Below are 26,681 nucleotides of genomic sequence, written 5' to 3' on the forward strand. Positions count from 1 at the left end.
TGGCTCCCCATGGACTTCACAAACTGGAGGTAGCTCTCGGCAATGTCCTTCCAGGTGGGGTTAGCCTCTCACTTGACGTTGTGCAGGAGCCACCCACCATCAATCAGCTCACTCGTGCAGGGGTTTTGTTCAACGGGTTCCACAGATGCCTTCAGAAATCTTGCTAGGGCAGCCTTGTCTCGCTTTCGCATCTTTTGGTCTTTGTCAAATAGAGACATTGGTGTTGGCGTCAAGTCAAATCAGAGCTTCTTTGGTCTTGACTTCACGCTCACTGATGATGATTAGACGGTTGAAGAGCTTGAGTGAGTCAATAACCAGCTTCTTTCCATTGACTTTGGGTCCACATCTGAGGCTCTCTGACTTCCCCTTGTGCTTAGTTTCCATTGAATCCAGAACCATTCGTCATTTCATCTTGGCCTGCATAGCTCTGCCAACCTCCTCTGCTTGATCAGCGCTGACTGGGTCCTCTTGAGTGCTGCTGAATCCTGTTGAAAAGGATATTAGGGTCTTCTTGTCCCATGTTGCATCGAAGGGTTGACCTCCTCTAACCATCCGACAATGGCGTTGACAGCATCTACGTCATTCTTCATCTGGGCTCTTGTGACGTCTGTGTGGTCAGGTACCCCACACTTGCCCATACCTTGTTCAAGTTCTTGGTGAATGCATGAGAAGTGGTTTAGCGTCTGAACCCAACACCAGTGAGCAGATTCATTCCGGAGGCGTCCTTTGTCTAGAATTTGGTAAGCTCTTACCAAATTCACTGTGTATGGAAACCATGCAGTCAGGTTCTCAGACCACGAGATGTCAGGTACATGGACTGACATCATGATAGAAACCACACTCATGTGTGAGGCCAAGTCCTCAGGCGGTCTAAACAAAGGACGGTTCCGGAGTGAATCTGCTCACAGGTGTTGGGTTCAGACGCTACACTGCTTATGCATTCACCAGGAACTTGAACAGGGAATGAACAACCATATGTCACAAGAGCCCAGATGAAGAATGACGTAGATGCTGTCAACGCCATTGTCGGATGATTGGAGGAGGTCAACCCCTTCGATGCAACACTGGACAAGAAGACCCTAGTATCCCTTTCAACAGGATTCAGCAGCACTCCAGAGGACCCAGTCAACGCTGATCAGGCAGAGGAGGTTGGCAGAGCCATGCAGGCCAAGATGAATGGACGAACGGTTCTGGATTCAATGGAAACTAAGCACAAGGTGAACTCATTAGAGAGCCTCAGAAGTGGACCCAAAGTCAATGAAAAGAAGCTGGTTATTGGCTCACTCAAGCTCTTCAACCGTCTAATCATCATCAGTGAGCGTGAAGTCAAGACCGAAGGCCATTTGTGGAACCCGTTGAACAAACCCCCTGCACGAGTGTGCTGATTGATGGTGGGTGGATCCTGCACAACGTCAAGTGGGAGGCTAACCTCACCTGGAAGGGCATTGCCGAAAGCTACCTCCAGTTTGTGAAGTCCATGGGGAGCCAGTTTCTCCAAATCACAATGGTCTTTGATGGATACGGCAGCTCCACTAAGGACCATGCTGCGACATTTTGATTTACCCAGACATCAAAAGCCTCGTTCCAAGAGAAAAGTTCCTTGACAACAAGAGCAACAAGGTCCAGCTCATTCTGCTGCTTGCTGAGACATTCAGTAGAAATGGGATCAGTGTACAGCAATGCCACGATGATGCAGACACTGCTAAAGTCAAAAGATTCTCCTGTTGAGGTTAGGGCTGAGGACACCGACATCATGGTTTTGATGATTCATCATGCTGCAGACCACCCCATCTTCCTCACAAGAGCAAAAGAAACATCTTATGATATCGCAAAGATCAGGGAGGCCCTCCCAGAGAGATAATGGAAGTATTTGATCTTCTTGCACAGCTTCTCCGGCTGCGATACAGTGTCAGCGATTTCTGGGTTCAGCCAATCAACTTTGGCAAACAAACTCTGCGAGACTGACAATGCAGAAAGGGCCATGGGTGTGTTTCTGGACATCCGAGCCAAAAAAGATGATATCATTAAAGCCGGCTGTGAATTATTTAAGCTCATGTTCCATGGAAAACCGCCCAAAGAATTGGGAGACTTGAGATTTGACATCTTCAGCATGTGGGCTGCTGCTGGGAGCATCAAACCTGAGAAACTGTCCCCGACAACAGAATCTGTAGCGCAGTATTCTCTACGAGCTTATCTCCAAACCAGCGATTGGCTAATGTTGCAAACTCCATCTCCATTTTATGACTTGGAGTACGGATGGAAGCTCGGTGACCAAGGTTACGCACCGGGCCATTCAACAGACCCCATGGCACCGGACTATCTTCTGAAGTTTGTCAGCTGCAACTGTGAGGGGGACTGCAGCACACTTACGTGCTGTAGTAATAAGCAAGGAGTCAAGTGTATTTCTGCTTGCGGCAAATGTCATGGTAACTCTTGCCAGAACATCAACCAAAGAGCTGATGAGAGTAGTGAGGGAGATGTCGGGGAGTAGGGTAAAGTACCAAGGTTTTGATATTGGGATACATTTCTGTTGGATTGTAATGGGGCGTAATGGAAGTAAGAGAAGTGGGAACGACTACTTCCAGTTGCACACTTATGTTGCAGTGTTTTGCGCACTGTTTTTTAGAGTGGGTATAGCTCAAATTCAATGATGGAACTCAATTCAGCACTCTAAAAAACTCACTACATAAACCCACTGAGATACGTATAAAATACCAATGATACATGATTCGGCGGGAGCAAAAAGTAGGCGTGGCCTAATTTAATGGTCAGTTAGTAGTTTTTACTCAAAACTAGTGTTTCGAATCCATTCAGCACCCCAGAAACCCCTAATTAGACATCTCACACGCTAATACTGGAAAATAAAAATAATTTCCCAGTGTTTGACCAACCCCCCTCCCTTGTTGCCTAGGTTTAACTGGATCTTCAGTTCTTTCAACAAGGATATTAGTTCGAACTTATTGAGAATCAAACATTTAATAAGTATGTACAGCAGTAATAGAATTATATTTGGTGTAATGGATATAAGAGAAATGGGAACGACTACTTCCCATCGCACACAAATGCGTTTTCAGTGTACCCTAAAAACCCACTATATAAGCCCAATGAGATACGTATACAAATACCCATATTAACGTATTTCGGCGGTGGAAAATGGAGGGCGTGGCCTAATTTACGGTTAGATAGTAGTTTTTACTCAAAACTAATTGTTGGAATCGATTCAGGACCCCCATAAACCCCTAGTTAGACATCTCACATGCTTATATTGGACAAAAATTGTTTTTCCATTTCTGCCCCTCCCCCCTTTCCGGGTGCCCAACTTTGATTGGCTCCCCAGAATTGTCCACAAGGATTCGGGTTGGAACTAATTGAGAGGTGTTAGTAGACACCTTTATGAACACACTGGTGAAGAAAGCTATTGGTAAGCAATTTTTTTTCACAGATGGTCCAGAGATTTTCTAAAATACCCTAACTATCAAGTAAAAGTACTTTAATTCTTGCTATTAATTGTCAATTTTACACTTTGTTTACAATACCTATCAATTATAGTAATTTCATGAATCAAGCTAGGAAAATACCAGTAAGTGTTTAGGAAGCACCATCGATATGAATTGTGGTCATCACAAGATGTGTCTGGATATTGTTTTTTTTTTTTCTTCTGTTTTTGCAGATTATGATCACCCTTACCATTTTGTTGTCATTGCTACTTTTGTTTTATTCTATGAAGGTCTAATAATTTCTAGACACTGGCACCAATGGCGTTAAAACCATGTCGGTGAAGTAATCTTGTTTTCTTGATTACAATGAAGTAATGCTTCTAAATACAGTTACACGAACTAGATAGATATGTTAACAACGTATCAATATTCATTTTTGTTATCACCAATGTCACTTTCCATTAAAATCACAATTTATATCAAAGAGCATATTATCTTGTATAAGGTGAAAAAGGTAAGCCATCAATCGTCGTCATGAAATCCGATATCTTCACAAGATAATAGACATATTCATGAGAAATTGTTCAGCATCCTTCAGACCAATCTGTATAGAAATAAAAGGAAAAATATATTCCCTACAGATCAATACAAAAATGGCAAAAATCGGATAAGAAATAAGGAAGATAAGACATTTTTAAATTTCACATTTTTTTCTTCGGGAAACACTTCTTGACCGGTCGTTATGAATATTCAAAACAGCAAATTGACGAGGTCATGCTCTTACAATTTCTTATTCATTTTACATACAGAAATGAAAAAAAAAAATCTAATTTTTCAGCTGTACAAATACGAAACTTGCCTTGAAACACCAAAAAAAAAAAAAAACCACCAAGGAACAGATGCTAACACTGGAATATCTTGGCATGGGAACATGTTTTTATTTGTATTAGCTGTAAATAACAATTTTTCTGAATTTCATTTATAACATACTTGATAAATTGTGAGGCTATGACATCAACTCGCTTATTTGAATATTCATAAGGACTGGTCAGGAAAATAATCCGCTGGTGTTTTTCGGTTTAAAAAAAATGAAATTTCAAACTGTCATAATTATCTTCCTCATTTCTCATCCCAATTTTTTGTCATTCTTTTTTTTCTATTGTTGAGTATTGAATGCTTCTCTCTTTTGAAGTTCATTTTTTGAGGGGCGAGGGGGTGTATTTCCTCTTTAAAAATATTTCTCATAATTGTCATTAATAAAACGAAAGAAATGTATCTTTATGCCCATGTTATACACAGGGGCGTCACCAGCATTTTTTCAAGGGGGGTGCGTTTTGACACTAAAATGTTTACGAGATTTTTTTGGACAGACATTTGGAATATAGGAAGCTCTCAATCCCTAGACTTTTACTGTTTTTTTTTGTTTTTTTTTTTTTTTGGGGGGGGGGAACCAAGCGGGGAAAGGGCACCGGCGTAACTAGGATTTCATCTTGGGGGGGGGGGGTGGGGGGAGGGGGGTTAGTATGCGAGGGAGCGAGAAAGGGTGGGGGAGGGTGTAGAAGTGCCGGAGGGGGGTGTACCCCCTATAAATGGATTATGGAATGACGGTGTGAAACGACAAATTACTGGCAACGATATCAGGAGAATGGCATAACGACTACATGCGAGCGAGGGGAGCGAGCGAGCTTGAAAATTTTGACATTTTACAGTCCAAGAACTGCCGTTTGTAGCCATATTTTTGTGCTTTGTAAATTAAGGGGGGGGGGGCGCGTACCGGGCGCAACTGCTGGTAATTACTGGCAGCAACATCAGGAGAATGGCATAATAATTAAATGCGAGCGAGCAAAGAGAGCGAGCTTGGAAATTTTGACATTTTACAGTCCAAAAACTGCCATTTGGAGCCATGTTTTTTCGCTTTGGAAATAAAGGAGGGGTGGGGGGCGTAACGGGCGCAACTGCGGGTAATTACTGACAGCAACATCAGGAGAACTGCATAACAATTAAATGCGAGATTGAAAATTTTGACATTTTACAGTCCAAAAACTGCCGTTTGTATAGCCATATTTTTTTGCTTTGGAAATTAAGGGGGGGGGGCGCACCGGGCGCAACTGCTGGCAATTACTGGCAGCAACATCAGGTGAATGGCATAACAATTAAATGCGAGCGGGCGAAGAGAGCGAGCTTGAAAATTTTGACATTTTACAGTCCCAAAACTGCCATTTGGAGCCATATTTTTTCGCTTTGGAAATAAAGGAGGGGTGGGGGCGCAACGGGCGCAACTGCGGGTAATTACTGGCAGCAACATCAGGAGAATTGCATAACAATTAAATGCGAGCGAGCGAGCGAGCGAGCTTGAAAATTTTGACATTTTAAAGTCCAAAAACTGCCGTTTGTATAGCCATATTTTTTTGCTTTGGAAATTAAGGGGGGGGGCGCAACGGGCGCAACTGCTGGCAATTACTGGCAGCAACATCAGGTGAATGGCATAACAATTAAATGCGAGCGGGCGAAGAGAGCGAGCTTGAAAATTTTGACATTTTACAGTCCCAAAACTGCCATTTGGAGCCATATTTTTTCGCTTTGGAAATAAAGGAGGGGTGGGGGCGCAACGGGCGCAACTGCCGGTAATTACTGGCAGCAACATCAGGAGAATTGCATAACAATTAAATGCGAGCGAGCGAGCGAGCAAGCTTGAAAATTTTGACATTTTAAAGTCCAAAAACTGCCGATTGTATAGCCATATTTTTTTGCTTTGGAAATTAAGGGGGGGCGCACCGGGCGCAACTGCTGGCAATTACTGGCAGCAACATCAGGTGAATGGCATAACAATTAAATGCGAGCGGGCGAAGAGAGCGAGCTTGAAAACTTTGACATTTTACAGTCCCCAAACTGCCATTTGGAGCCATATTTTTTCGCTTTGGAAATAAAGGAGAGGTGGGGGCGCAACGGGCGCAACTGCCGGTAATTACTGGCAGCAACATCAGGAGAATTGCATAACAATTAAATGCGAGCGAGCTTGAAAATTTTGACATTTTAAAGTCCAAAAACTGCCGTTTGTAGCCATATTTTTTTTGCTTTGGAAATTAAGGGGGGCGCACCGGGCGCAACTGCTGGTAATTACTGGCAGCAACATCAGGAGAATGGCATAATAATTAAATGCGAGCGAGCAAAGAGAGCGAGCTTGGAAATTTTGACATTTTACAGTCCAAAACTGCCATTTGGAGCCATATTTTTTCGCTTTGGAAATAAAGGAGGGGTGGGGGGCGTAACGGGCGCAACTGCGGGTAATTACTGGCAGCAACATCAGGAGAACTGCATAACAATTAAATGCGAGCTTGAAAATTTTGACATTTTACAGTCCAAAAACTGCCGTTTGTATAGCCATATTTTTTTGCTTTGGAAATTAAGGGGGGCGCACCGGGCGCAACTGCTGGCAATTACTGGCAGCAACATCAGGAGAATGGCATAATAATTAAATGCGAGCGAGCAAAGAGAGCGAGCTTGGAAATTTTGACATTTTACAGTCCAAAAACTGCCATTTGGAGCCATATTTTTTCGCTTTGGAAATAAAGGAGGGGTGGGGGGCGTAACGGGCGCAACTGCGGGTAATTACTGGCAGCAACATCAGGAGAACTGCATAACAATTAAATGCGAGCTTGAAAATTTTGACATTTTACAGTCCAAAAACTGCCGTTTGTATAGCCATATTTTTTTGCTTTGGAAATTAAGGGGGGGGGCGCAACGGGCGCAACTGCTGGCAATTACTGGCAGCAACATCAGGTGAATGGCATAACAATTAAATGCGAGCGGGCGAAGAGAGCGAGCTTGAAAATTTTGACATTTTACAGTCCCAAAACTGCCATTTGGAGCCATATTTTTTCGCTTTGGAAATAAAGGAGGGGTGGGGCGCAACGGGCGCAACTGCCGGTAATTACTGGCAGCAACATCAAGAGAATTGCATAACAATTAAATGCGAGCGAGCGAGCGAGCAAGCTTGAAAATTTTGACATTTTAAAGTCCAAAAACTGCCGATTGTATAGCCATATTTTTTTGCTTTGGAAATTAAGGGGGGGCGCACCGGGCGCAACTGCTGGCAATTACTGGCAGCAACATCAGGTGAATGGCATAACAATTAAATGCGAGCGGGCGAAGAGAGCGAGCTTGAAAACTTTGACATTTTACAGTCCCCAAACTGCCATTTGGAGCCATATTTTTTCGCTTTGGAGCCATATTTTTTCGCTTTGGAAATAAAGGAGAGGTGGGGGCGCAACGGGCGCAACTGCCGGTAATTACTGGCAGCAACATCAGGAGAATTGCATAACAATTAAATGCGAGCGAGCGAGAGAGCGAGCTTGAAAATTTTGACATTTTAAAGTCCAAAAAATGCCGTTTGTAGCCATATTTTTTTGCTTTGGAAATTAAGGGGGGCGCACCGGGCGCAACTGCTGGCAATTACTGGCAGCAACATCAGGTGAATGGCATAACAATTAAATGCGAGCGAGCGAAGAGAGCGAGCTTGAAAATATTGACATTTTACAGTCCTAAAACTGCCATTTGTAGCCATATTTTTTCGCTTTGGAAATAAAGGAGGGGGGGGGGGGGGCGCACCGGGCCTAACTGCTTGTAATTACTGGTAGTAACATCAGGAGAATTGCGTAACAATTAAATGCGAGCGAGCGAGCGAGCTTGAAAATTTTGACATTTACAGTAAAAAACAAACTGCCGTTTGTAGCTATATTTCTTCGCTTTAGAATTTAAGGGGGCGCATCGGGCGCAACTGCTGGCAAATAATGGCAGCATTATCAGGAGAGCATAATGATTACATTCGAGCGAGCGGAACGAGCGAGCTTGAAAATTTTACATTTCACAGTCCAAAAACTGCCGTTCTTAGCCATATTTTTTCGTCTTGGAAATTAAGGGGGAGGGGCACCGGGCGGAACTGCTGGCAAATAATGGCAGCAACATCAGGTGAATTACATAACGATTAAATGCGAGGGAGCGGAGAGAGCGAGCTTGAAAATTTTACATTTTACAGTCCAAAAATTATTTAATTATGGTTTAAAGAAATCATAGAAAAAATATCTTATTTCTTGATCACCCTTTCATTCAAAAAGCAGTTTACTAACACTTGAACTACTATTTCGGTAGGTTTTGTTTGTTTTTTTAACCAGCGGATTGGGAGGGGGCGCACCCCCCCCCCCCCCCCCCCCCCCCCCTCCGTAGTTACGCCACTGCTTTTGGGTGAAATAATTGGACAGATTTCTTAAATTCTAACAAAAAAGCAAGAAAATCTTTTCATCGCGGGAATTATGATTATGTGGGGTGGGGCAAATGGTGCGCTTGCCTTCCAATATTTTTATGGGGGCAACATTTTTGTTTTCTTTCAAAAGCAAGAAAATCTTCTCATTACGGGAATTATTAATTATGGGGGGGGCAAAATTCAAATATGCTTGCCCCTCCAATATTTTTATGGGGGTAACATTTTGTTTTTCTGTCAAAAAAAAAGAAGAAAATCTTCTCGTCTCTGGAATTATGGAGAGGGGGGGGGGTGGGCAAAATGATATGCTTGCCCCTCCCTTTTTTTTTTCATTTTTTTTTTTTTTTATGAGGCTAAGGCTCGCTCTTGGGCTGGCAATATGGATTGGTCAGAAGTAACGTACATAGTCCCTACATACTTGTAAGTAGCACACGTACATGCAAACGTGACTATAAAGTGCTCCGTATCGCACGGATGTACGATACGGTCGATAGATAGTAAACACTGTAGAATACTAATAGATATGTATAAAATCAGTGCTGCCAGAACCAGGGGTGCGAATTGTTTTTGCCGACGATTTGTGTGTGTGTGTGTGTGTGTGTGTGTGTGTGTGTGTGTGTGTGTGTGTGTCCCTGGTGTCAAATATCTAAAAAAAAATAGAAAAGAATAATTATTTTGCGTCCGGCGTTGAGGTCGCTCGCAGACTGATTTTTTTTTTTTTTTTTTTTTTTTTTAAGGATCTGAAGGGGGGTGCGTTCGCACCCAACGCACCCCCCCTGGTGACGCCCATGTATACAGTATAGTCTTTGCAATTTAGTGGACTATCCCGTGGGTCAAGCCAAGTAAACATACTTTATTATTTTGAAAACCCTGTAATTCCCGTCTGAGGACAATTTTGATTTAAATCAATCAGTGAATTTTATTGAATATGATTCAACTCCATTTTTTTACTAATGTAAGCAACCAATAATAAAGGCATAAATAAAATCATTGAGACGCTTCTGATATACGATAGATATAATGTTGCCCCTGACAAGCACTGAATTGAGGCACAACAGAACCTGTTATGCCAAAATATGATTCTTAATCGGGACTCAGCTCGCATCACCAAAAAAAAAAAAAAAAAATCTTGAAGTGAGCAATTCTGGAGAAGAATTAGAGAAGCAGATCTTTGAAGTCAGCTCATTATCCCCTTGGGAGGTCCTGCCCATTGGTTTTCTTGGGAACTACTCAGTACATGTTGATTGAGTGAATGCAACAATATAAGAAGAAAACTTCGTTGAAGTTTGGGAAGAGTCAGTCAATCCGCTCAAAAGTATGGATGAATTTTGTAATTTTCGATGCCGGCATCGCTGGATGAGACGACGAGAGCATTTGTTGATGTCGGTGCAGGTCAATATTTTTTTTTTGAAAACGTAGCATTTCTAAAGATTTGAATGAAATATTCATAATAATATACTCAACCGACATTGATTTAAAGTAATCGTACTCGCATTACTTTCTTTTAAGTGCTCTGTCTTTATGCTAAAAAAAAAATATAATCTCTTTCTATTTGTATTTTCTTTTTTGGTCACTATTCTTCGGTGACACAACAACAGAGATAGTCTTCCTGCTGCGCCAAAACTTAAAAAAGAATTAAGGGGTTAAAAATAAAACATCGCATAACAAAACTTTGTATGATTTGTTGCACTTTGAAAAAAAAAGATAGATTATGACTGACACTTACATTGCCTTTCTTTAGACTCAGCATAATTCTGTCTTTATAATTTTTGTTTCTCCTTAAAACTAAATGTCTTGCTAGGCCACCAGAATTTTCGATCAGTGCAGTAGATTGACAGGTTCAATTATGAACTTCAATCAAATCTGCATCTTACTCAAAGATCGAGCTATTTTTCCACCTTGATCTTTTGTTTCCATTGCTACATTAATGGTATTCGTATTACAGCAACGACAGATTGTCCATTTTCTCACTCTTTGCTTTTGTACCTTATAGAGGAAAAATTAATAATGTATAGGGAAAAAAATTGAATTTTATCTTACTGCCTCGGCCTAAAAGAGAGTAGGGCCTATAACGTTTGCTAAAATGTGACACGTTTAAGCTATATTGGTTGTTACTGATTACAGTAAAATACAAACCTGAAAGTAAAAACAAAAAAGTGTTTACGTTCTTCCTGTGCGGTGTGTTTAAAACTAGATTCATAAGAACAAGCTTTAACATAAAACGGTAACCCAAGTAGACTATTAAAAAGAAAAAAAATGATTTAACAATGGTTTTACATGTATCTCAACGTAGGCCTATGCCTGTTTACGGATGTTACGAAAAAGAGTTCTTCAGTTCCTCTTATCTTCAAATGCATGAAGCAATTTTGATTACATATCTTTGATATTAAGTGGAACTCGAGTTGTACAGCGCAAACACATTGTGTGCAATGTAATGCGGACATGTATCATGCATTGGCGGACGGAATCTTTATTCATCGATTGCATAGCAACTGTACACACTGTCAGCTGTAGTCATAATATTTTTGCCGCCTTGACGTGTCAGGGTTTGAGGGTCCTGTACAGTGCTAAACATTGTCCACGTCGTTTCACTGTGCGCGAAGTTACACCGCACGCTCATTTCCCACAGACGCATTGCTTTGCGTCAGTTCGTGGAACACTCACCTCGACTAAAGGGCCTCTTTTTCAAGGAGACGTAAACGATTTTTCATATTTCCCGGTGTTTTTATGCTACCAAATTCAATTCATATGTAGATCTTTGTATGTACATTAAGAACATATGAAAAACTCAAAAGTGAAAATTTGCTCTAAATTTACCACTTACGTCGGTTCGCGAAACATGTGAAACGGCCGACGATATGTTCATAGAATGCCCGCAAATGACATGCGCTTCTGGCGCACTGGCATAGATCCACGGGCAACTTACGTACTTCAAGCTGGCCAACTGCCTGTGACTTGCGGCAACTATAACTACGGGCTTCTTACAGTGACTGCCAACTTCCATGTAGCTGGTCAGTTCTGCGGGCGAAGAGCTAGCTATGGGAACTAATTGCGTGCACGCTGAGGGTCAGTTACCGCTTTCATTGCTCTGTGTGGACCTCCGCAGGTAATTCCCGCGAGTCACCAAAAGTTTTGGTCATTAACGCTCAAAACTTGGCTGCGGGTAAATATGATTTTCGTGCGCACTTCCGGGCAACTACGGGCGAGATACGTGCTAGGTAGGCCTACTGTCTGGTGCGGGCCAACTGCGGGGAGCTCCGGGTAGCAAAAAAAAAAAAAAAAAAAAATCCCCGCAAATCAACAAGGCTTCCCCAGACACAGTGTGACAAGGCCTTGAGCATGCTCTAAACTTGTTCTGGATAAGTCGAGAGGGTTTGCCGGCAGAGGTCACGCAGAACACCAGAAGGAGGCCCTTAGCGGCAGCACCTCGCAGGCAACTCCCACGCAGGTACTTCGCAGTCCCCGTATGTTGCTCGTTACTGAAAACGGATCGGTTTCAGAGCTCTCACGAAGGCCACTCGGAATACACTCAAGTGGCAGGGAAGTAGCACGCGTCTAGCAGGTAAGACACAATGTACGTATTAAACTCGCCAACATCATTGTCCGCCCGCAAAAAAAATTCATCTGCGTGCTAGAAAATTCGTACTCGCTACAAACCCGCGTATAGCTTACCCGGAAAGGTGTGACAGGGCCTTAACAAATAGATTAAAACCATGCTCTAAACAGACGATTAATATATCCGTATACACATAAAACAGGGACACTTATTTGATTTGATTGTATTTCAATCCGTTTTATTTCATTATATCATTTTTCTTACTGTTACAATGCAAGCATGAGTTTAGGCATTTACGGGTTATTCTGGGATCAGCCTTCATCCACCCACCAAGTTTCATCCTAATTAACAGACAGACGGACAGACAAACAAACATTGATCAAATTATAGTCTGATTCGCAATTTTTTCATCATTATAATGTAAACAATGAGTTTTGACATTTGTTCTTGACGCGTTATGACATTTGCAGTAAAAATGGAAATTTTGACATTCCATGGTTTGACGTGTTATGACATTTGTAGTAATTTTGACATTAGCGGGTGATTTTGACATTTGTTGGCTCTACAAATGTGGCAGTCTGTCATTATGTGGCAGTGCTGTCATTATGTGGTTTTTTTTTTCCTTTTCTATCTGACTGTGGGGGCTTCCATTTCTATTTTCATTTTGTCTATTTCTATTTTTACTTTGTCAATTGTTTTAAACATTTCTTTTTTCTCTCTCTATCTTTCTTCTTTCTTTACTTTTTCTTCTTTTGCTGTTACAATTATTTTCTACTGTTGTTGCTTCAGTCATTCTTGTTCTGTTCTGATGCCGATTGCTACCAATATTATCCACTGATTCTTTCTCTCCCGAGGGGCCCACACTCTACAAGCTCCGTCTTTTCAGTGGGTCCCTCCGTTTTTCGCCTTGTGTACGTTGATATTCCACTTTATTTCAATTTACTTCAGGCATTGCAATGTACAATCCCCCATACGAGTAAACCGTGTAGCGCACATTATCATCGGTGTAATCAATGCATTATATTGCCATTGTGTAATGATATCAACTGTTGCTAAGAACACTGGAGACCTCGCTCCCTCATTGCTGTGCTGATATGAAGGAGCCGTACCATATGCCATTTTGATCCGGGTAAATATGGGAGATCGATCGCGAATTATGATACTCACACACTGCATTAATTAATACTCACACACTGCATTAATTAATAGACACATAAATGTGTCTATAGGTGACTGTGTGTTTGTATGTATGTGAGAGAAAGTAAGAGTATGTGTATGAATGACTGTGTGTGCATGTTTGAAATATCAAGGAGGTAATAAAGGAAACTTTGACGCCAGATTTACCTGCTCCTCTATAAATCAACATTTAACTTGTAAATGTAGAAATCTCCATCTTTCAAATTCCAAATTATTGGTGACACACAAATCTATGAGACATTCGGGTCCGGATATTTGAACAATCTACCGTGGGGGCGCTGAGGCATAGTGGAGAAGACTCCCAACTCTCGATCGGAGGACCCGAGTTCGAATCCCGCCCAGTGCTTAACGTCCTTGGACAATATGTTTTTACCCACTATGTCCCTCTCGACCCAGGTGTATAAATGGGTACCTGGCAATGCTAGGGTAGCAGGGCCCTCTGGTAGAACAGTGGCAACACTGAAGAGGCTACCCTGAGTAAATAAGACCTTATTATTATTATTGTTATTATCAAGTGTCTTGTGACTGCTTTGGGTGTTACAAACAATATTGCGCAAGACATTGAGGGGAGTTTTGATTATTAATCTATGGGTGTGCACTTGGGTGTTACCATCGGCCCAAGGAACACACAATGCTTTTATTATGGCCCATGGCTCATGCTGAAAGCCCTACAAGGCTGAATTTTCCTGACAAATTGATGAAGCATCGATAGTTCCTGAGCAGCTTCTTACATAACATACTTTGCAAACTGTATATATTTACACAATGTATGTTTTTTGGTATTTATATTTTCAGCTTCACGGGGGAGGAAACGGGCTCGTGTTCATTTTGTTGACAGCAACTCGGATTCATCTTTCATCAGTGTAACATCATCCTGTGATAAGAGAAGAAGTAAGTTCCCTGTCTATATTATGATATCTATCATGACAATGCAAATGAAAAGTTATGAAAACATATGAACCTTGTCACTTTAAAGCGAGTTAGTTGATACAATGGGGGTCAGTAGATATCGGTCACATCTTAAAAGGGGACAGGTAGAAATCAAAGTGGTAATGTGTATGGTGTTATTACTTCTAAAGCAATCACACCCTTACATTGACATACTCACTTTCAACTCTCATTGTCATGAACATGAAGGTGATATATAGACTTTAAGTTCATTAAAATATGCTCATGAAGCTGAGTTTTATGTATGTACAAATGTAGGTATTTTTGTTTCTGTAATGAAAAACAAAGAGATTTTGTGTTTGTGTGCATGCATTAATAAGTTGATTGATTTTGCAAGCTATGTAACTATATCTACCAAGATGTCTTGAACACGAACAGAATGAAACATGACAATTAACCAAGATGGCTATGTCTAATCTTGCCATCATTATATGATATGATCAGTTTGGCAAGCTCTACATGCCTACAAAATTTTGCATCAGTTAAAGCAATGGAACTTCCAATGCAAAACAATGAAAAATTGCCTGTGTGAATATCAAGATGTGTTAACTTCTTAATGGGATTTCAACATGAAAGAAAGTGGAAACTGCTCAATTGGAAAAAAATATGTATATTGCCAAGCTGGGTTAAAACCCATGAAAAACTTTGGTTGCAGACATCAGAGGTTGAATTCTTAACGAAGCTCCCATACATCTCCACAAACAAAACGTGTGGAATGGATGCTTATGTGAAAGATAAATCAAGAATCATTTCATCTGTTTCCATTCGCATTTTCACTTCATTACATTCTTTTTGCTATTCTGAGTAACTCCACTTTCAGCAAGTGTGGGTGCCTGTGGCACACCCTCTCCCTAATACATACAATATTGCTACCTTCTTGTGTCTGACTCAGTGCAATAGTAACAAGGATGAGTCCACACTTGTGACAACAGCATTAAAAAAAAAACAAAAAAAAAAAACAACCCTCAGATGAAGCATCCAGGATAGGATCTTAACCATTTTCTCTCAATTAATAGGTTCTGATGTTGTGAGTTAAAACTTTTTCTGTAATCTGTAAGGAAAAAGCATTATCTGTACTAATGTCAGTCACAAGACTGGTAACTGCATGCTATAATGCTCTTTTTTGTGTTGTTGTTTTTCATTGTAGAGAGAATCAAGTCAACCAAGCACAGCCGAGAACTGACATCTATTCTTCGCATGAGATGCTGTCGGAATTACTGTCTGCACAAGGTGTCCCGGAAGGAAGTGGCCCTGTGCAGGAATGCCTTCCAAGAGAAGAAAAAGTGTGAGCAGAGACAGTGGATACTGCAGTACTTTCTTGAACACCACGAAGATTCTGGAAATGCTCTGAAGGTCCTCTACACTATTGGGGCCACAGAGGTGTGTCAACGTGGATGGCGATTGGCTCTTGGGATATCTAGAACCCGTTTTTGGCAGATTGAATGTCATTTTCGAGGTTAGTATTGGATTGCATACTTCCGATTTGAATAATAAACAGTAGTTGTTCCCAACAACAAGAATAAGATTGGTATCTGGTACAGTTCGACCTCGATTATCCAGCCTCCTTTTATCCAGAAATCTTTATTATCTGGACACGTTCATGCAGTGAAGGACTTTTTTAAATCTAAAGATTGAGAAAAAACAGTGACTTTAAACTCAATTAGAATGTCTACAAAACTCACACGATTTACCTACAATATTCCCGACAGAACTAACATAAATTCACACCTTATTATCATTGTAAAAGTAAGGGACCACTATTTTGCGCAGGCTAGCATAGATTACACCACCGTTGCGGGGTACGCTACCTGCCTAGCTGCCAGTGCACTTGGACGGCAGCTATATACATTAACATTGTGTCTCCCATATCTGGCCAATTCACTTATCCGGATGAGCCCCGGTCCCGACATGGGTGGGTAATTGAGGTTGAACTGTGATTGTACCTTCAATAAAGTGTGTCAATACCCGAGTATTATGTTTGCTATATTTGTAGAACATACTTGAGACTTGAGACATGCCTTTTGCAAAATTTTAGAATTTTTGTCACTCCAATTGTGCCAAATTGTTGTGGAGGTATTATCTGATTTATAGAAATATGTATGCTCTCAGGGGCTATCACAAGTGAATTATTGCTGTTTTTGTGTATCTGAGCTGTACACTAATTTGATTTCCATAGTATTGGTACGCTTTAAATGTATATTAATAGACTTGGAAAAAACAAAACAAAACAAGAAGAAGTAACGAAGTAACCATACTTGAGATCATCCAGTATTCCACTCTGCATGTGGGTGGTTTGAGTTGGTTCAGGGAGTTAGCCAAAAATTGTTTCATTTGCTAAATGCTAAATTTCCAGTGTGCCATCTTTTTCACCAACTGAGTCTTCTCTGATATCATTGTCCTATGTTATAAAACATCTAGCTTAGTTAAGATGGTGAAATTCTTGTACGGTTGTCAATATTTGAAAGTGAAATCATGTGGTTATATAGAGCAGTGATGTTACGACTGGTAGATTGCAGGTTGAAAACCCATCGTGCTTTAAATGCTCTCATTGACCCTATCTAGGCTAGGTTATTTGGGGAGTTCTTAGAGCCAAATGCTGAAACCACAATAGCCTTACATGTCATAGAGTGATATGCTGTATACAAATGTAGATTGTGATGGATGGTTGTGTTAATTTTGGAAATGCTTATGCTTACAACTCTCCTTTATAGATGGATATCAGACATATCTCCCTCCAAATCAACGGCGACGAGGACTACAGTCCAAAGCAGTAGCTTCAGCTGTAATGTGGCTGGATAGATTCTCGAGAAGATTTGGAGACAAACTGCCAGCCCAAGAGCGTATACATCTCCCATCCTGCTTGACCCGAGCAACAATGTACAATCTCATGAGGGAAGAATTGGAGGAGCACGGAGAAGAAGTGTGTAGCAAGGCTCACTTCTTACGCATATGGAGAAAAGAGATGTCTCATGTGTCAATACCAAAGGTAATCATACTATTGGTGCTATGGTGAAATGGTCAATATCAGGATGCATTACTCTTGTATCTTACCATACCTGCATATTTCCATGGAGGGGACAGTATGTACAGGGCTATTTGAGCTCCATTCTGATAGGGATAGTGTGGGTGTCAAACAATCTATTTCCTGACAAAGTTGATTAAACACCATACTGCTTAAAAATGAAAAGTAAAGAAATCTTGGTGCCTCAATGGAATCTCCAAATTACAGCCATATTTCCCATTATTCCGAGTTTCCAAAACTGGTTACAATTGGGCACCTGACTAGACCCCTAGGAAAATGTAAGCATGGAATCCTGATCAGAAGATGTGAACATTTTTCAAACCAGACATTTTTCTTATGTTTTTGTTGTTTTCTTAGTGTCTTAATGTATACACAAATATTGAGAGTTTTTCAGTCATTGTGCTGTCATGAAATATGTTGTAACCTTGGAACTTGTTGCCTAACTTTGAAGGACTACTATAAGATGTGCCTGGTTTCTAGTGTCGTACATATTCACAAATATTGACAGTTTTTAGTCATTGTGCTGTGATGAAATATGTTATAACTTTGGAACTTGTGGCCTAACTTTGAAGGACTACCATAGGATGTGCCTGGTTTCAAATTCATTAAAAAAATTGTCACAGTTTTTGGCTATTGTACAATGATCTCAACTTCTTGATGGGTGTCAAGTTGAACCTCGACCCCAGTTAGACAAGGGTAAAATAAGCTTGGTCTGATAATTGCAGCCAAGTCTTTGTATGCGTGTATATTAAAATCACTACATCCCAATATATATATATGAGTATTCTACCCTATCAATTCTGCTTTACAAATCTCACCTCAACACAAACAAAAAGTCGCCAGACATGAATTTGTAGTTAAGACCATATTCTGAAAGAGCAGACTTTAAGCTTTAAAATGATGTATAACTCAAATCAAACGGACTCTCCTAACCTATCTAAATATTGGAAAGAAAGCACAAACTCAGGAAAAGTGTGAACTGAGAAAAGAGGCTCTGAAGTACAGTGTCTATTCAAGCGCTTAATCTTTACCAAACCGTGCTGGCTGTGCGATGAATGGGACAAAAAAACAGGAAGTAAACCACCAGAGTAACAACAATGAAGGGATTATCAGATTAAACTGAAATTAAGCATGCCTCATTAACACATTCTGCCCATAATTAATGCCATTTTTCAAAGCAGTAGCACTATCCTTTCAAAAGTTACTAGAGTTGAAAGTGAAGAGTGTGGACGAGGTTTTTCAGAAATGAAAAAGGGATTCTAAAAACACACCTAATCACACTATTCTACCAAAAATGTTCGAAATAAACTGCTAAAACAACACACTTCCCTGCCCGTTTTATGATACCAAATTTTAGCATAATGTAAAAGAAGACCCGCTCTTTCAGAAAATATGAAAAAGTCAAGTTCGGCTAGGTTGACCCATTTCACTTATTTTCAGTCCTTACGCAAAATCAGTGTGTGCGACTTTATGTTCGTTTTGAGGTGCACGGTCACATATATATATATATATATATATATATATGTACAATACATATATATATATACAGTATATATGTATATATATACATATATATATATATATATATATATATATATATATATATGTATATATATACATATATACTAACAAAATCTCTCCCAAAACGAATTCCTTATCTTTAATTTTGTTTTAAAATCAGTAAGACACCCTGTTCCATACCTATATCTGTGAGGCTGTGATTTCAATAGTGTTTCCTTTCTTGTATAATAATTGTTTTTGGTCAAATAACACACAGACAAAAAGAGTCAGTTGCTGAAAGAATCCCAGATCCTTCTTGTCCTCAACGAATAAAGATCTCAATGTATGTTCCCCGTTTTCTTCAGGTCAACAGATTTTCAAAGTGCGACGTGTGTACACAGCTTAAGCAGAGCATCGAGAGAGCCAATGAAAAAGAAGAAAGACAAGCACTCCATCAACAGAGGGAGGAGCATCTGACTCAACAAAAGTAATTTTTTTTTTTTGTCTCTACATGCAGGGCTGCAAAATATTTGATGTTTTGGTGGCCATTATTGCTAATTTTAATACCCAAATAAGACAAAATATCGTTCAAGTAAATGATCAATTTTCACATTTTGGAATGCATGCAAAGTAGTTGAAAAAAGGTCAAGTTTTGAGTAATGGGGTAATATTTATATGATATTGGATGGCCTTGAGATTGATACAAGGAAATATTGGACGAGCTATGCACAAATATTGGACAAGTCGAAGACGAGTCCAATGTTTCACTTAGCGAGTCCAATATTTCCTTGTATTAACAAAACATAACACATAACGACCGTACTGTAACATGCATGCAAATGCAAGCGGCGGCTGGCTACATGTATTTGTATATCGCGAGTGGGCTACTTGTATCTAGCTGTAGCGCTGAGCTAATCAATCGTCGCCTGCATGCTCCAAAAAAAAAATGCAACTTGTTTTCATCAAACCTAAATTGAATTTCCTGTTATGAAAGTGATATTTTGAAAAAATTGTATGAAAAACAATATCAACTAATTGATATATGAAACTTGTTTGTATATACACAGAATTTTAGAAGAAACTATATTTTAGTTAATTCGTGATTGACCAATCACAGACGTTTTTACTTCATATGTCAGTTTATCTCGTATTTATATCTCAACCAATCATGATGCAGTTTATAAAAACTTTGGGGAATCCCCCTCTTGCCGTCCAATATTGTAAACATTGGTCGCCTCGGAAAAAAAATATTGGTAGAGTTCAACAAACTTTCTAAGTTGGTCGGAGGTTATGAGGTGTGTCGACAAAATAACACTTGTATTTGGGCTCTAAAAATCCTCTGTATGGATAATAATATGACATATTATTACATTTTCACTACTCTTGGAACATGGATCTAGGACAGTGTCTGGGTGTTATGGCTTTTCTTCACTGATTCAAAGACAATTTGAATGTTGTTTTGTTTTCTGGAATGTATAACACGTACCTCCCCATAATGCTTTACAGTGTGGTACCAAATACATATACAATCAGCAGATGAACTTCATGCTTGCATTCCGGATAGTGGACCAGTAGTGTAAACACAATATGCTCTGCTGTCAAGTTTTTGACTGAACAACAACTCTTTAAATGTTGATTCAAATTTTCAATATTTGAAAATTTCTTTATGGAATTTTCAAACCTGTATCTGTAATATTTCTATCATTCCAGTTAGTAAAGTAACTTGGAGTAGATTTTTACAAAGTTATTGAAATTATTTAACCCATAAGTCTGAAGTTACCTGTTTGCAGGGGATCAACACTGTACAGGGAATTGATCACTCTCAGTTGTATTTGTAGTTTATTTTCACATAGTGCTCTCCCGTTATGATGAACAGGGTTATATCAAAGTTCCGGTTTCAATGAAGTAAAAATTCATACTGCATCATTATCCACTTTATCAATTTTTATCATTTAGTTGTGTGGTTACAACAAAATTTAGATATTATAACAAAAGAAAACTGCTAATCCCGAGAACTTTGTTATAATGGCAGTTGTTACTGTACTGTGTATTGAATTGTGAATTATGTTTTTTTTTCTTTGAACAGGACTGAAAGGCTTAAATACTACAAACATGCACAGAAGGCAAGGAAGTACCCAGAGAAATACATCAGCATCATCATTGATGGCATGGATCAAAAGTCAACAAGTATACCCAGATTCTACCGCATGTCGAAGTCCTTGTCAGCAGCCTGGAGACTTCCATCCCACATTACTGGAACTATCGTACATGGAAGGGGGCAGCACATGTTTGTGGACACCAAAGAGTATCCACACGACTCAAACCTGACTTCAACTATCCTGTTGCAGGTTAGTCTGAGTCTGAATACTCTAAAGAAGATTATATCCGCTGTTTGCAAAATCTTTTATACAAATTCAGTCAATGGCCATATTGTGAAAAAAAAGTGTTCAGAAGCTGTTATGGCAGGTACAATTATTTATTCTTTTTAAATGTATAGTATGGAGTGTGACACCATAAAAATGTCACAAAAGGGGTTATGTCTTGCCCAGGTCACTTCCTTGGAGATGAATCATGTGCAATACCAATGATTTTTCTTTTGAGCGGCATTTCTTACGGTTGCCAAGCACTGTTACTAGTACTTGCTCGTCCATCAGGGATCAATAAGCCAGTTTTAAGTTCCACTTTGAGCATGAGCAGAAAACGGTCATCTGTCAAATTTAAGTTTTTAGCGGCCCTACAATGTAGGTCTAAGGTAAAAAGTCACAGCTCATATATCCGTCAAGATATCTGTGTGTTAACTTGAGAGATATTGTACAGATTTTGATAATTCTTGTTTATGGATAGGTTACATCACACTGAAATACTGGTCAACTTCAAATTTAAAGTCTGTATGGGAAAGGGCAAAGGGCCGGCACAGCCAATTATCTATGCACGTGCACTGCATGGTTTACCCCACATTACCCTGAAAAATATTGAATGAATTGTGATATTTTTATGTTTAGGTTCATCACACTAAAATGCAGGGTGTGATAATCATGTCTAGCAATGTCATCTGTGTCTAAAGGACACATGATATGTCTTTTTTATGCCTCCGCCTGGAAGTGGAGGCGGAGGCATTATGTTTGGGGATTAAATTGTCCATTCGTCTTCCCGTCCGTCCGTCCAAATCAATTGTGTTGACTGCGCCACTAAAAAAACACATTTGAGGCATCCCAGTGAAACTTGGCATGTATATATATGAGTAGGCAAAGTTGTGCCTATCAACTTTTGGGTGCACATGCTCATGGTCAAAGGTTAAAGTTTGAGGTCAAATTCTCAAATATCACTGTCATTCCTCCCTATATCTATGCAATGCCTGAAGGTGTTTTCTTGAAATTTAGTGTACACATGTATTTCCCAGTAAAGATTCTCCCGAGAAAGTTTGGCCTGACAGTGAGTCTCTTGGGAATTTTAGGGTCATGGGGTCAAGGGTCAAAAGTCAGACAAAAAAGTTTCAATTTTACTATTTGATACTGAAATTATACTTTTCTCCATGCCGTGGAAATTATTCATTGCATAAACTTATGAAATGGTCGAAGTTCCAGTTAAAATCGTCCAATCCCCAAACACGCGCTCTCTCATAGTAAAGCCATCAATTCAATTAAACCTAGTTCAAGGAGAGTGAACACTTAAGACATTTGTGACAAACATGTCATTTTACTATCTTGCCAATTATGGGAAACTTTTCACACATTGTCACAATGTACTATGGACTTATTAGGAGAAGCATGCATTATTGCCATGGCGACGCTCCTAGTTTTTTTTTTTTTTGTATCATGCTAATCGGTGTGTTTATAATAATAATTATTATTGCAGGTTCTTCATAGATATGCCACTACGCTTCCAGATACTTTGTATCTTCAGATGGACAACTGTGGACGAGAAAATAAGAATCAGTGCATTCTTGGACTATGTGCTCTGGTGGTGGAACTTGATGTCTTTAAAAAGGTGAGATTATATGAGAAGGAGAATTTCAATTTGTTAAGTAATGGCTTTTATGATTCCCCCTTGGAAGGAAGAAAATAGTGAAAAAATGATTGCAGAATACTGGAGAAAATGTACTTTTTTTCTTCTACTTTATTCTTTTTAAATCAATGATGTATTTTCCACCAAAAAAACAAAACACTCTACCAAGGTACATACTAACCCAAAGTTTTGTTTGTTAGCCTGCAAATGAACTTGGTATCACCAATTTTTATCGATGACATTCAATCATGCATGAGGTAGTCAAAAGTAGAGCAGAAAAGCATTTCATTTGTACAAAGTTTGTTCAAAAAAATCAATAAATACAACTAAAATTGTTGACAATCAAATCTAGTTTCCTAAAGCTGTATACTTTTCATTTAGTGGTTCCACCAAAATATATGTATATTGGTTGTGAAGGTAAAGAATGAGAAGAAAAGAATTTGTAGAGGAAGAGGAAATTTTAGTAACTGCAGCTATGATAGTGCCATTGATTGATATATTTATTTTTGCTTTTGTTTCATTTGTAGGTGAAACTTTGCTTTCTAATGAAGGGGCATACACATGAAGACATCGATCAGCTCTTCAGCCGTATATCAACCCATACATCAAAGCACAACATACCAACACTGTCTTCGTTGCTATCGCACATTCCCAAGTCATATAGCAAGCCAAATACTACTGCTGAGAGAATACACAACATCTTCAACATAAGGGACTGGTTACAAACACACATCAACAGGCCATCACATCACAGTCATCCACACCAGTTCAAAATTACCAAAGTAAAGGGAAAGGCTGTCATTCACACAAAGAAATGGAGTAATAGTTCCGAATGGCAGGCTACAACGGGCTGCAGCCACATCCTTTCAGGACACCCCTCTGGCATTCCACAAGCTGTCCAACGGAAGTTGGAGGAGCTTTACATCACCCGTCTCTACAGAGATATGACCAAGTACCGGCCCTACCTTACTGAACCAGAGCATCAGGAATGGATGAAACTTCTTGGCTCCTTGGAAGCAGATGATAGTAAGTATTATAGGAAACAAACTTCAGATAAAAAGCCGCCAAGTACGAATGTTTTGTCAGTTGCTCTAACAATTAGTCAGCATAAATCCAGGTAATTTATGCATATGTTTAATAAGTAGCATGCTTCTCATGCCGAAATAAAACTTCGAAAATGCCCATTTTTGGTTGAATGACCGACAATTTGCTATAAATTGTTTTTTCCTATGTATTTTCTTGTATTTGAAGCATCTTCTTATACAGTGCGCTTCCATTAAACAAGCATAGTTATAACAAAATTCTTGTTACAAAGAAGGAAAAATTCTGGTCTCCAAACATTCACCTGCACATCTTTATGTGTTTTACTGTTCAGCTATAAGAAAATTTTGTTTGTATAACTTAAGTAAAACTGCTGGTCACATGGAGTTCTTGAATGGGAGTGCACTGTATTCCTTTTGTAGACTCATTTCGTGTATTCTGTATGGTTTTGAAAAAAAGACACACCCAAAACAAACAAAACAAATGAAGGGGATTATTCTGCCCCCTCAATTATTCTGGTCGCATTCATATTATTTCTAGTGGCCACTATAAGTTATGCGCAAGGACTTATAATGTATTATGTGTCTGATTATGAAATTGTCTTTGAGACAGAGTTGTAGCAAAATTAATGTTTAGAATTGTTTATATCTTCACAGATTCCCACCCCCATTGGATACTGCTGGATATTCTAATGGCTAAGGACTCTACACAGACAGATCAGCGTAGGGAACCCCATTCCGACGTCAATGTGTCCAATGATGAGCAAGATCCCATCCCTCCAGTGAGTTTCAATTTACGGTGAAGTCTCAATCATGAATAGCAGAAATACTTTGTAATGCATTAATCATTTAAAATCATTTATTCAATGACCAAACTTAATTCACTGCAGATTAAATTATGTCTTATAAGAGTTTATGAGATGTAGTCCCGGTAACAGTCCATCCTAATATATTTAAAGTGTAAATCATCTTTTGAAGGATGAATATCCGTAACATTTCTCCTTTAAAGGGATGGTACAGTTTCAGTTGAGATTGGGCGCAAGGTTTCCAATTCTTTGATGATTTTTTTTAAAAGAGATAATGTGAAAACCCTTTTGAAATATGAAAGAGATTATAATTCTTTGACAAATTCAAAGTTTATTTGGTGAAGATTCGGTTTTGAATGGCTGAGATATCCAAACCAAAGCAATCCTAATAAATGGTAAGACCCACCTTTTATTGGGATCATTTTGCTTCACTTTGTTCATAAAGTGGTTTGTAAGTAACTTGCAGAAAGTTAATAACTGAATCCACATCTCGACCAATACTATACCATTTCTTTAAATGAGAATACATGTCAACAATTTTACAAATAATGGGCAATTTTAATTTGATTTGGTATCATAGGTACAAGAAACTGAGATAAAGGTCAAGTTAGCATTCTAAATCCACTGGTCAAAACTCAGTGCCCACTATGCCAGGACTAACATTCAAAGCTATGATGATTTGAAAAAAAAAAAGAAAGAAAGTAAAGTTACCCCAGCAAATCACTGAAAGTCTCATTAAAATTAGATTAAAAAAAGAAGTTATGCTAATAGTTTCTGCTTCACCAGCTAATGTGAGAAGGTATGTTTACATGCAAAGTACCTGAAATCATCTGTTGAGCTTAGTGTAGGAGACCAACTGCAGAGGTATTGATTTTTTAGCAATAATTCAAAAGATATTGGACAGATTTTATCAATTTTTGGTTTATTAATTACATTAACATACAGTTCAAGTTTGAATCCGAAATTCGCAGGACAGCACTCAAAGGTCACAGGTCAAAATTTACCAGAATATATGTTCATTCCTCACGACAGCAGCAGGACTTTGATGAATCTTTGGCATTTAGACACAACACACTTAAATACAGGGCTTACTAACTACATCCAGATTTCTGTATCCTGTGGTATATAGACAGATGACATGTCAGGCTAGATCATCATCTACTTTCACCTTATCTTTCAACATTTTTATATTTTTCTTAAATTTGCTAATGTTAGGTTGTTTGGTACATTTGCGTATCCACATTTGTAAATCTTCTTTGATTTGTTTCTTCTGTGAAATATTAGGTCAACCTGGGGCGCAAGATCGACCAGAGGAGACAGACTGTGACTCCTGAAGTTGGAAAGATGGTAGCAGTCTTCCTAGAAGACTTCCGGAATGAATGGCCCCAAGTTGGAAAGATCACTGCAATACACAATGCTACAGTAAATGTCCATTGGTTTACAGGCACCACAACTTCACAATGGGATGAACTCAACAAGCCGGGACGAAACGGACAAAGTGAAGCATACATCTCCACGATTCCAAAAACATCGTTTTTAACAGGCTCGTTCAATTTGACAGGACATGGCAAATTACCACAGGAAATACAACGGCAGTTAAGAGAAAAACGGGAAGAACTGTGCAATCAGTGAACATTCAGACTCTTTGGACTTAGGCATGCGCTGTGACTTTGACACTTGTTTTTCATAGATTTAGCCTCTATACTATATGGGGGGATTGATATTGTACAAATATTTAATGGTCATGAGTATGATCCTACAAGATGTCGCACAAGGTGAAAGATTTAGGTGTTCTATTCAATGAGGCAAAGCAGAGTTGAGTAGTGAGCCTCTATATAAATCTGGATCTGATGTTTGTGTATTTAAACCAAACAATTAGACCCAAAGACCCTAATCTGTCATTAGATCCCAAT

The 26,681-nt window shown here is 39.3% G+C and overlaps 1 protein-coding gene across 1 annotated transcript; it reads left to right on the forward strand.

Annotated features, from left to right (window-relative positions):
• The first annotated feature begins 558 nt into the window (after positions 1-558).
• LOC139735194 (uncharacterized) lies at positions 559-26,448 on the forward strand. The gene is made up of 12 exons (XM_071645954.1): positions 559-619; positions 1,099-1,314; positions 1,908-2,345; positions 14,243-14,338; positions 15,543-15,851; positions 17,107-17,381; positions 19,283-19,404; positions 21,004-21,265; positions 22,773-22,904; positions 23,450-23,948; positions 24,620-24,744; positions 26,053-26,448. The coding sequence occupies exons 1-12, from the start codon at positions 559-561 to the stop codon at positions 26,398-26,400; spliced, it is 2,883 nt and encodes a 960-aa protein (XP_071502055.1). The 3' UTR covers positions 26,401-26,448.
• The last annotated feature ends 233 nt before the right edge of the window (positions 26,449-26,681 follow it).

The sequence above is a fragment of the Diadema antillarum genome, unplaced genomic scaffold, assembly GCF_040938485.1.
Source record: "Diadema antillarum isolate AM-2024a unplaced genomic scaffold, OU_Dant_1.0 seq00000565_RagTag, whole genome shotgun sequence".
NCBI lineage: Eukaryota > Metazoa > Echinodermata > Echinoidea > Diadematoida > Diadematidae > Diadema > Diadema antillarum.

Bases quoted from the DNA above. Each gene is read 5' to 3' on its own strand.
- LOC139735194 (XM_071645954.1), top strand. From the start codon at position 559: ATGGCGTTGACAGCATCTACGTCATTCTTCATCTGGGCTCTTGTGACG. The intron at 1,315-1,907 runs GTGAGCGTGAAG...GCTGCGATACAG, and splicing joins CAACCGTCTAATCATCATCA to TGTCAGCGATTTCTGGGTTC. The intron at 14,339-15,542 runs GTAAGTTCCCTG...TTTTCATTGTAG, and splicing joins ATCCTGTGATAAGAGAAGAA to AGAGAATCAAGTCAACCAAG.